The sequence below is a fragment of the Acanthisitta chloris genome, unplaced genomic scaffold (genome assembly GCF_000695815.1).
Source record: "Acanthisitta chloris isolate BGI_N310 unplaced genomic scaffold, ASM69581v1 scaffold4982, whole genome shotgun sequence".
Taxonomy (NCBI): Eukaryota; Metazoa; Chordata; class Aves; order Passeriformes; family Acanthisittidae; genus Acanthisitta; species Acanthisitta chloris.
In genome coordinates this window covers 99,688-112,052 of record NW_008658879.1, presented here as the reverse complement: position 1 = coordinate 112,052, position 12,365 = coordinate 99,688, and the positions used below count along the sequence as shown (strand labels likewise).

Genomic DNA, 12,365 nt, shown 5'->3' with positions numbered 1-12,365 from the left:
GAAAAAGTACTTTAAAAATGGGTAATATCAAGCTTTCTAATTTTCACATTTTCAAGGCAGATCAAACTGGAACATCAGAACTTGTGGATGTGGCATGTTAGGAGCATAAAAAACTGGACCTTGGTGATTTCCAGGAACCTGCACGAGGCTTCAGGGGTAATAACAGGTTTCTGGGGAAGGGCTTGACCCTCCTGGAGCTGATCCAGGACAGGAAGCTTCTCTTCCCACCCCCCGTTTTGTTCCTCACTTCCAATAATCTGTTTATTCAGGCAGGGTTTAAACCCTAATTGAGTGGTGATTCAAGCTCAGTAAGTATTTCCTGAGCTCTGCAGCACAAATAAAAAGAGTCACCCTTATTTGATTGAAGCAACTACTGTTATACTGATTTTAGGGGAGTTTGCTGAATTTATTTTTTTTTTTGTAAATGAAGCATGTAATTCGTTCCATTCTCACATTTTCTTTGGAAGTATATTGATGAGGAAGGAGCAGATTGTGTTTGGATTAGATTTGGAGACAGAAAGCTGGGTTATGGAAGAAGCCACAGTTGTTATTCAGACTAGATTGCTGATTCAGTGGTGATTCAAGAGGTTTTCTTTGGCTTTAAAAGGCTCCACACTTGGTTCTTTAAGGAATATTTCAAACCTGAACAAGTGTTCATAGTGGCTCAACAGGTTGGATGTATAATCCTGGGTTGTGACCACATATTGTCACTTTGAGCATGCAGTTGGTTTTCAAGTGATTGCCATGAAAATGGTTGTAGTGGGTTTAGATAATACCTTGGGAGTTGCATTTATGGATGATTTTGTAAAAAATTAAGCTTTTTAAGTAAATAAAGGAGCTTTACATAACTTCAGTCTGCAGGAGGCTGCTGAGCTTTGTAATGAGTCTTGTGGCTTTGCTAAATCACTGCAATTGCATTTTCATTCTGTTATTGTTTTATTTGGTTTTTCTCTCTTTCTTTTTTTTTTTTTTTTTTCCCCAGAAGTTTGCAGAGGTCAGTGATTCATGATCCTCATTTTATTGACATTATCTTCTTTCTGGCAGCTTGCTGATTTCTCTGAGGTAAATAGATGCGAGTTCAGGCAAAGTTTATCTCCAAAAATATTAACTTGAAGAGCCAAATGTGTCCAAAAAGCAGGAGAGAGAAAATCTGTGATTATTTCTCTCCTTTCTTTACATAATTTTCTTGTTTTTTTTTTTTATTTACCTCAAGCTATATTACTTCTACTGTTGGGGTTTTTTGTGCTGAAATGGTGTAACCTGCTCACTAACAGGATGAGCTTCCTCCTGCTGTACAAATACTTCACTGCACTTGTACAAATACTTTGGCTTACTTTGAACAGATGTTGCCTTGAGAGCAAAAATCCTTGTGCTGCCTTTAGCCTGGTTCAATTTGAATCCTTTCCAGCAAACTTGATAGCTAAAAAGTGTCCATAATTGTAATGTTTTGCGGGTTTTTTTTGTAGTCAGAGGTCAAACTTAGCTGCATGTGCAGGAGAATTGCTGTTGTACAGGGATAAAGTTGGTCCCTGCTGCCTTGGACAGTGTTGATATGGATGATGGAGGACTAGGAAAGGAATTAGATGGCTGTTCTTCATTGCTACAAAATATTGTTGGGGTTTTTTTTCATATGAAAATGTTAGGAGGATTTTACTCTACCAGCCTTGCTCTGCCCTTTCATGTTTCCATTCCTCTTCATGTGAGTCATGGAAAGTTTAGCATTGTAGGGCTGTGGGCAGCGTTTCACTTACAGACCTACAGCTTTTTTGTGACTAATGACAGCCTTGTCTTCACAGCAGCTTTGGAGAGTGAAATATTTCCAAAAGGAAGTTCATTTCTGGAGTGTTCGCGTAGGGTGTGGGATCAGCTCTGCTCGGAGAGTTCAGAAAACATCAGCAGCACAAACTCAGGCCTTGAGTAGAACAAACCTTCCTGAGCTGGCAGGGAAGGCACTTAGGCAGTAAGAATGTTTATCCAGATTAGTGGAAACAATTAGGAGACTATGGATAAAGTAGCCGAGCTGCTACTCCAAGAATGGCATTAGATATATTAAATTAGAACCCATGTTCTGCAGAAGTTACTGCTGAGATGAGATCCAGCACTGTTCTCTTTTGCCTGATCGTTTGTTTGTTTGTTAAAGATGTTTATCCTTATTTTCATAACATCTGTAGCTTTCAAATAAAAAAATACAAGTGGGGCAGGGACTTCCTGCTGCAGAGAATGTTCCATGTGTCTGCATTGGGTGATGCTTCAGCTGAAGTATCTTCTTGTGGTGCAACTTGCTTTTCATATCATGGATAAATAACAGACATCACTGCACAAAATCAAAGAATAGTTTAGGCTGGAAAAGACCACTAAAATCATCGAGTCCAATCATTCCCCAGCACTGCCAAGGCCACCACTAACCAGGTACCCAAATGCCACATCTACACATCTGGTAAATCCTTCCAGGGATGGTGATTTCACCACTGCCCTGGGCAGCTGTGCCAGGATTGGACAACTCTTGTGGTGAAGAAGTTTTTCCCTGTTACCTGACCTGAACCTCCCCTATTGCAACTTAAGGGCATTTCCTCTTGTCCTGTCACTTGTTACCTGGAAGCAGAACCTACCCCCAGCTTGCTCCAACCTCTTTCAGGCAGCTGCAACAGAGCAAGGACATGAAGTGCTCTTGTGTTTCCACATGTTGATAGTCCTATTTTTTACTTTTAGTGAGAAGTAATAAGATCTCTTGGGAAAAAGAGCCCAGTTTTTCTCAGCTCTAATAAACATATCAACATACAAAACATGAAAAATTGAAGAGATGCCTGACAGAGGGACAATAGGAAAAAGGACAGAAAGAAAAAATCCAGTGTGGTTTGTGAGGCTGTGGAGCCTATCCAGGGGAGCTGTAGCTGCAGGACATGCACTGGCTGAGCTCCATCCCATCTAACCTGAGAGCTGCTGGATTATTTTCTACCTTGCCTCAGACATCTGTATTTTAGGCCAACAGGACTGTCTTACCTGAAATCTTCAACTGACACAGACACCTCCACTCCTCCCTCCTGCCTCTGGCCATGGCCACTAATAAATGTCAGTACAAGGGTGTAACAGATTTCTCCAATCCCCATCCCTTTCTAGCCTCTGGGAATTCAGGATAGCAACCGTTTATAGAATTATTCTCTGTTACTTGTCTAATTGTCTTTCAAATGCATTCATACTTTTGGCCTCAATGAGTTCCATGTTTTAATTACGTTGTGTGAAGAGAGGAAACAAAGTGTTGTAGCTCCACTGGTACAACCCGGAGTAGCAGTTATACCCCAAGCTGAGAAATGTGTTGCTGGTGTACTTGAAGTGTGTTTATAACAGGTTAACATCCAGTCTTTCATGTGGTGGTAGGAGAAGCTGCATATAATTAAAAGGAACAAGGCTAGTACAAAATTTAGCCTGGAGAGTACTAGCAAAAGTTTGTTTTACCTTTGTTTGAAAGAATTCTGAAAGAAAGGAAAGCACATTCAATATTAAGGCTGGTGACCTAAAAAATGGGTCATACACTCAGATGTCCAGAAGATGTATATGCATGTAAAATGTGTTCCATCTGTTTTATCTTCTGCATAGAGGAGCAATATTTTAGTTGTATGACTGAGCATATGAAAGCAATTTCTTTTTATAGCCTCTTGGTCTCTTTTCCCAAGGGACAAGTGTTAAGACAAGAGGAAATGGTCTCAAGTTGTAACAGGGGAGGTTTAGGTTGGTATTTGCGAAAAATTTCTTCACCACAAGGATTGGCAAGCATTGGCACAGACTGCCCAGGGCAGTGGTGGAGTCACCATCCCTGGAGGGATTTAACAGACATGTAGATGTGGCACTTGGAGATGTGGTTAGTGCTGGGGAATGGCTGGACTTGATGATCTCAGAGGGCTTTTCCAACCTAAACTATTCCATGATTCTGTGATTCTATAACCATTTTGATTGCAGTCTTCGCTTACAATCCTTTAAGAGGCAGGAGAGGAATTGTTTATTTAATAGAAATAAAGTAGAATTTCAAATATTTTCTATACAGTCAACAAAAACGTGAATGATGAAAAATCTTTCGTGTTTTATTTTGAGGGGAATTTCTCTTTTTACCCTGTTTAGTTTCTCCTATGGTAGGGAGTAGGACATAGCGGGTACTGAATTTTCAGTGTGTGTAAGGCTCTAGCAGGCAGCTCAGCCTTTGGCTGTTTGCTTTTGTGGTTCCTTCAAGTGTTTCCTGCCAGCCAGAGCACCCAATGGCCCCTCCTCTTATAGAATGAAGGCATTGCACAGGGAAATCAGGGAAGAGAAACTCTCACCTGTTTGCTATTAAGTTCTCTGTTACATATAAATGTATTTGTTAGCTTGAGTCTGCTTCAATTTGAAACAGTGATGAAGTTCCCCTTGGCTCCAGTGGAAATATAGTGAAATCAATGACAGCTATTCCTTTTTTCCCCCCATTCCACTGTGTGTCATTTTGTATATCCATGTTTCCTACTTAGGAGATTCCCAAAGATCCTTATTTTCATGAGGAGGATTGCTTTTGGCCAAGGAGCTTGCTGCTGATTTCTGCTTTGTGGTTAGAGCTGGGGTGCATTAATGTACAGCAGAACAAATGCTGTATAGACATGATCATAAATAATTCACCATTCACTTCAACAAGAGGAAATTACATGCTACATTATTCAATATACAAAGACACTGCTTGTTGTGTAAAGAGAGTCATATTCTGCCAGTGAACCGACAGCAGTTTTGCCACTGAAATATAAAAAGACACATATGGTTTATTGCCAGCTCAAGTCTCAATCTTCCTCCTGCCTGCTGTCCACATACTCCTGCTCTCAGCAGTGAAATGCAAAAAGGTGACAGGTGTCAATGGCTGTGGTTGTGACTGCTGGAAATGCTGAATGGAAGGAACAAAAGAAAAACACTGTAGGTGTCTTGATTTCATGGGGTGAATGAGGAAAACAAGAGTTGGGGGAAGATTACTGACTCCACTATTAGAGGGAAGGGGACATTCCAATCTTTCACTAGTCTCTCAAAAATATCACAGCTCTTGATGCTACTCTCATAACATGGTAAAATCTAGCCCAGGAATCTTGCAACTGCACAAAGACCTCAGTTTACAATAGTATCATAGAATCATAGACTTTTAGGGGTTGGAATGGACCTTGGAGATCATCCAGCCCCAACCCCTGCCCTGGGCAGGGACACCTCCCAGCAGAGCAGGTTGCTCAAGGCTTTAGCCAACCTGGCTGTGAACACTGCCAGGGTTGGGGCAGCCACAGCCTCCCTGGGCAACCTGGGCCAGTGTCTCACCACCCTCACAGGGAAAATTTCTTTGTAATATCTAATCTAAATTTCCCTCCTTCAATTTATCTCCATTACTCCTTGTCCTATTGCTATACAAGATCTTGGCCTTCTGGTGAGCATTCTTCATGGCAAAATGAAAGGCTGAGGAATGAGCTTTTATTAAAACATCTTGGTGAAGAGAAGGGAGTGGCAGTAGAGAATTATATCCTGACCATTATGTGTTTATTACAATTGGGGTTTTTTATTACATGAACATATACAGTGGAAAATCATGTCAAATGCTATGTTGGCAACTAGCAGTTCTTAAAAGAAATGAGATCAGTGTCTCTATTCTATTAGCTGAGTAATCTGTCATATTGCCCTGTGTTAGGTCATCAAACTGATCATCTAATTAAGCAGCCTCTTGTAGTGTATATGCATGAGTTGGCAGAGTTATGCTTGCTGGTGGAACTTTAAATTTCCCTTCATGACTGGTGTGATTAAGATCTTAGTGTTACTCTAGCCTAAGTATATTTCTCTTTTCCCCCTTGTATCAGCTTCCTGATAAACCATTTTCTTCAACTGTCAAAGATGCAGCCAAGATGGTTTTTCCTTAAGTTTGTAATATTTTAATGAGAAGTGTCTGCATCTGGGAAGGGTTCAGTAAATTCCAGTGCATTTTAATAACACACAAATGGACATAAGACAGAGAAGGTTATGTGGTTTTTCTAAGCTCCTGCACTCTGTATTCATTAATGTGTCTCTGATTGCTCTTTTTAAAAATTTGAGAGCTAATGTCAAATGCACAAACCTGGAACTGATTCTGTGAGACTACCTCAGATAAATCTGCTCAGTCAGTAGCACTGAGCAGGTTCCAGATCCCTCTAAGAAAATGACTGGAAAATAAATTGGATTTTTTTCTTTATTCTAGATAGGCAGTGTACAGGAACAGGTCTCTGAAAATAAACAGCAAGGAGCTGGAGAGCAGAGGACTGGGAGAATATTGAGACACTCACTAGGTGCCAAAGTGCAAGAGCTTAGGGTAGAAGAATTACCTAAAAAGAAATGTGTGGCATATGATAAATGTAAGTGAAGAGATGTTGTAGGTACTTTGTGGTTACCTCATCTTTTCTAGGTAGGTACTGCTGTAACCTGTAGTCTCCATGCATCTTACTTGACAGGTGCTTTTTCACCTCCCTTTTCTTATCTTCTGTGATGAAGATCCTCATCTCCATCCTCTCTTTTTTTACAGTATTTTTTTAAACTCTCTCTGGTTTCATGATTTCCTCAATTACCTGTGTGGATGGTACCTGAATCTGCCCTGGCAATACTTCTGTCTCCTGTGTCTTTTGCTTCATCTTTGAAAATCTTTGCTCAGGTGTCTTATTGCTGCCTGAAATATTTGTGAAGTGGAAACTTCACTTCTTGTCAGAATGTGTCTTTCTTGTTCTCCTCCTGTGCAGCCATTAGGACCATTGGTGGAGTTTGGAAAACCATCAAGGTCTTTCCAGCCTTGGCTCCTTTCTATAGATCCTCTTTTTCTTTCAGGCACTTGTTGAGGGGATATTTTATATATAAGGAAGCATAGGATTTCTAGGTTTAATATTGCACATATGAATCTGATTTAGTCTCTCTAGTAGTTCAAACTTCTGTCAAAATCATCACAGCTCTGTTTCTTCAAAGATGTTTTTAAGACTAGATTAACTGAGAAGTCTTACACTGATTTCTTACCCTTTGGTTTAAATATAGCCAGTAATGATTATGCTGTGATTCCTGTCTGCCTCATCTGATTTAGAGAATAAACTCATTAAGGAAACAAACTTTTAGTTTGGTAGGAAATTATTTTGCAGATACTTTTGTTCAATATTTATCTAATTATTCTTGAGTTCCAGAGCTTCTGATTGCAGAAATCCTCCACTATGTGACAGTGTTCAGGGGGAGAAACATCAAGAATACAAATAACTTTTACAAAAGCACTTTGTCTCCTACAAAAATGCAGCTAGAAGGACGATGGTTAATGCAGGATCTGAAGTGACTGCCCCTATTTGATTAGGACACTTTTGTAGCAATGAACCAGGAGTTATTACCTAGAATTACAGCAATGTTTCTTACATACTAAAAATAAGTGTTGATAGAGTTAAAGGCAAAATACCCAAACTGTGGGACTCATAATAGTAATGATTATACTCCTCTGATTTAGTGTGTTAGAGGAGTAACAGAAGGACCCATCATTTGGTCCAGAAACCTGAGATCCAGTCATTAGCCTTTTCTTGTGTCTGTTTTTTCAATCCTTTGCTGAGTGTTTTACTCATGGCTTTTGGGTTTTTTTGTTTGACTTTTTATCTCATATGTTTGAAAGGAAAACTGTTATCTTATCTCTGCCTTGTTCTCATAAATAAGGTCCTACTCCACTTTTGGAGAATTAATTTGAGGTCCCCATGCACAGATAGAGTGTAATTATTTAAACCTGTGTTACTGGACACTGTCCTAAAACTCTGCCATATTTCAAGAGCAGATTAAGATCTGATAGATAGGTTAGTGAGCAGCTGTGGGAAGTTGTGTAACGTTACCTGTGGTAGCAATTGGTTGTGATGGGAGCAGATGGGTGATTGAAAAGGGAGGGCAGCTCTACTGTGAGCTTGGAGCCAAACATTTCCTGGGTTTAATATCCTGAGTGCTGTAATGAATATACTTGGCAAGCAGAAGATCTCTTCCAAATAGAATTATGAACTGACTTGTGGTAGGTTGTGCTTTGCTATGGCTTTGGATGAAGGGGAATGTATATTATGTTTGCTGGTCTGTGTGTATCCTTATATCTGGTTTTGTGCCTTTAGGTTGTACAATGCAAAGCTTTGACGCCATCCCTGGGAAGATGAAGCTTCCAGTAGCAGTAGTCTGGTTTGGAACCTGCTTGTTTTAAGAAGACTTGGAAATTTCTACCCACATTTGCCTATTCCAGCCTAAATCAGAGGACAATGAGTTATTTTTACTTTTTGCATACTTTCACACCACGTAACAATTTTTCTTCCTTCTCATTTTGTTCGATGGGAAAAACCTGAACCAGTTTTGTAGCTGATCCTTACTTCGCCACATTCCTCTTACCGAGCCAAATTCTTGGAAACCACATCCAGAGTACATCTATTTTTATGTGTTGGTTGGCTGGTTTTTTTTCCTTTATGTGACATATGTCACTTCTTAATCTGGTTTGAACCTGTCCTTTTGCATTGCTGAGTAGCCAGAGGATCACTCAAGGCATTAAATCATTCCAGACTTGCAGAAGATGACTGATATGCTTCAGAAATCTTTTCATGGCTGTGCTCGGCTCGTGGATATAGGAGTTTCGCAGTAGTAATATGAGGTATTGCATTAATTGTTGCATCCATTTATTACCAAATGACTTGCACAGACAGTGTTTCAGATGCCGTGGACCTAACCACAACAACCAGAAGTGTCCTGTTTGCAAAGGAGAAAGTAAACTCCCTTTGTACACCGACAGCAAGCAGATGAAGTGGCTGGCGGTTTTGGAAGTAAGGACTGATCACTGTGAAAGCTGGAATGGATTTTTCTGCTTGAGGAAGGGGAAGCTATGCAGCTTGATGTTTGGGTTGATTATAATGACTCTAGTGATGGTATCCTACATGCTGACTGGAGCCAAACATGGGTTGTTGTTAATACCATCTCCCTTCCATTACGGAGCTTTTGCTAGCAATCCAAGCTTAATGGACAATGAAAGCCTTAGTGACATGAAAGACCATTACCAGCCTTCAAAAATGAATATTTCATACGTAAAGGATTATCCAAGCATTAAATTAATTATTGACACTATTACTTCAAAGATAGAGTTCATAACCAGACAGCGCCCTGATTTAGAAGAACTGAGGAAACAAGAGCCACATGTAAGTATGAGTTGAAATTGTTTCTTAATCTGCTTTAGACTTCCTTATTTCAAGACTTTTGGATCAATCTTTTACCTAGATATAAAAAAGCACAGCTGCTCAGATGTTCATGTGGTGATTCACACCATCTTGAGTCTCCTGATTTACACCAGCTGAAAAGTTGATGTTGTAGATCACATCCTTCTGAGTCATGAGTGAAATGGATGGCTTATATAAATGGTCTTGACACCTGAGGCAAAAAATCAGGCAGTTTTCCAATAGCTGTCCAACCTCATTGGATTTTTTTACCTTGTCTCATGCAAAATCATTGTGACTTGGATTTGTCTATCACCTGAAATGATAAATAAAAGAGCCTATCTAATAAGTGCTTACCAGTGTGCCTTCCTAAAAATCTGGTCAGTGCAAGCCTTGTCCTTCAGGGTTAAAAACTAGAAGGTAATTTGATTTGAGTGGCCTCATCTCAGCCTAATGACAGGCTGAGAGAGTTGGGGCTGTTCAGCCTGGAGAAGAGAAGGTTGTGTGGAGACCTCAGAGCAACTTCCAGGAGCTGAAGGGGCTCCAGGGAAGCTGCAGAGGGATCTGTGTTAGGAACTGCAGTAAGAGGACAAGGAGTAGTGGGGATAAATTGAATGAGAGAAATTTAGGCTAGATATTAGGCAGAAGTTTTCCCTGTGAGGGTGGTGAGACACTGTCCCAGGTTGCCCAGGGAGGCTGTGGCTGCCCCAACCCTGGCAGTGTTCACAGCCAGGTTGGATGAGCCTTGAGCAACCTGCTCTGGTGGGAGGTGTCCCTGCCCAGGGCAGGGGTTGGGGCTGGATGATCTCTAAGGTCCATTCCAACCCCTTAACACACTATGAAAATATGAGTATTACGTGTTTAACTTTAAAACTCAATTTCTTGGGTTGCTGGGGAGTTGGGACATCCTTGTGTTTAAAATTAAGAGTTAAAAATGTGCACATAGTGTTTCTATTCTCTCACTATGCTAAGTAAAAAAAGTATAGCCATTGATTGTTTGCTACCTTGACTGAAATTGTTGTTCTTTATGTTGCAGATGTTTTCAGTAATTCCTAATAAATTCCTTCCAAATAGCAAGAACCCTTGTTGGTATGAAGAGTACAGAGGAAACACAACCACAGATCCTTATGCAACAAACTCCTATGCACTGTATTCAAAGCGCTTTCGAATCATATTTGATTACCTCAGGAAGGTATTTTGGAACCACTTGTACCACTATAAAGACAAACACTACCGTCTGCGCTGCCTCCCCCATTTCTACATCATTGGGCAGCCCAAGTGTGGCACAACTGACCTGTATGACAGGCTCAGGCTGCACCCAGATGTTCGGTTCTCAGCGATCAAGGAGCCACACTGGTGGACAAGGAAACGCTTTGGTGAGTACACACATCCTCTGATATCCAGGCAAGTTGTCTCTCTTCAGCTTTAACATTCCTTGTACATATTTAGGATGAAGTTTGTAGGTTTTCTGCATATTGGCTTACCTAGAAACCTCTGGAGTTGAGAGTTTTAAGAAAAACAGGTGGTGGATGCTCAGGAGGTTTCATTCTGCTTTTGTTGAGTGATGTTTTGGGTTAGAGCTTTTGAGATGATGCACGTTTCATTTGGTTTATTTGCAGTGGTTGGGAAAATCTAGGAAAAAAACCCAAACCACTAGATAAAATCAACCCTGCAAATTTGTAAAGGTAAGAGGAGGAACTAGATTAAACCAATCCTGTGAATATTAAAAGGCAAGAAGAGGAACTATAAGGTTGTGGTGGGGGAGTTGAACAATAGCAGTGATAGGTCTTACAGAATTTTGCCATGAAAAACTTTCTTACATGAAGAAATGATGGATCAGTATTTAGAATGTGGATGGCTTCAGTCCTTAAGGTTCAATAAATCCAGCTGTGGTAGGAGCTTCATTAGTATCGCAACTCTAGTCAACACTCAACCCAACACACTAGATGAATGCATGAGAAATCTCTCTCACATTGCAGAACCTGCACATTTTTTTGCTACTCTTTGCCTAGGTGGCATCAATATTTCATGAAGTGGCCCTCCACCTCTGTTGTGGTGCTTGGAAGCACTTGGACTCACTAAAGCTCAGAGATGGACTTACCAAACAGGCATAAGAGTGTAGGAAACCAGGCTAAAGTGCATATAACTTGAGAACAAGGGTGAATTCCTATCTCTGTGCTGGCATTCACAAACCCTCCACTTACACAGTCTTGTGGTCAGCCACTGGGGACAAAGTGCTGATCCTTGAAGAGCACATTCTTTGCATTATGAAATTTTTGAAGTTGTTTTGTCAAGCTGGAGAATGAGGAAACATGGCAGAGCTTGTGATCTCATGGGAGAAGGATCTGCAGAGATGACCTGCCGATCATCTCAGGCTGTTTGCCATTGAGAATGAATCATGAAGTTTGCCCCTGGTGGCTCAGCCCTTTCATTCTGCCTCAAAAGTGTATTACCTAATGGTTACTATTTAAAAAAAAAAAAAATAACAAAAAGAAAAACAGAGAATATGACAAGCACACCAGGAGTGAAACCAAGACAGCTGCCTTGGTGAGCCAGTGAGTGGTATGACTCCTATGCTCCTGGCTATTAACTTGGTTTAGTTTCTAACACTTCATCTGGACAAGAAAGTCTCTTTGTCCAATGGCATCCTCTGATTCAGTGGATTTTTGTGAGACTGACTAATTTCAGCTGAAGCTAAACAGCCCTCCAGGGAGGCCCCATTTCGCAAATCACTGCTTTCCCCTTCTGCTGGGATGGTTGATGCTCTACAGGACTTTGTCCCAGCTTGACTGTCTCTTTTTCCTGGCTCCTTGCCACTCTTTCTCTTCCCAGGAGTGGGGTGGCAACAAACCAAGGCTGTCTGTAGCACAATGCTTGCACCTTTTTTCCCCCCCCCCTCAAAACACACTGTTGAACTTTCTTCTACCCTCATTAAATCCCACTTTCCCAAAGGGGAAAATCAGAGGGAATGGACAAAAGAACTCCCTTGCTGAGTTTCCTCTCACATAATTGATAATTATTGGCTTTGTGGGAACAAGAAAGGGAGAGCTGAGAAGTTCTGCGTGGGGAGCATGTACATAAAATGGAGAAGTGAGACTAGATTTGGAAAGAGGAGTGTAAAAAGGAGTATAAAAATCACAGATGTAGCTCAAGATGCTGAGAAATGCAGGG

General features: G+C 40.8%; 1 protein-coding gene across 1 annotated transcript in view; it reads left to right on the top strand.

The window, feature by feature from the left end:
• The first annotated feature begins 8,122 nt into the window (after positions 1–8,122).
• The window catches only part of CHST15 (carbohydrate (N-acetylgalactosamine 4-sulfate 6-O) sulfotransferase 15), a 19,542-nt gene continuing 15,299 nt past the window's right edge, over positions 8,123–12,365 (top strand). Inside the window, exons 1-2 of the mRNA XM_009085252.1 lie at positions 8,123–9,179; positions 10,231–10,570. Of these exons, the coding sequence (XP_009083500.1) occupies positions 8,637–9,179; positions 10,231–10,570 (883 nt within the window). The 5' untranslated portion in view covers positions 8,123–8,636. The remainder of the gene's footprint in view (positions 9,180–10,230; positions 10,571–12,365) is intronic.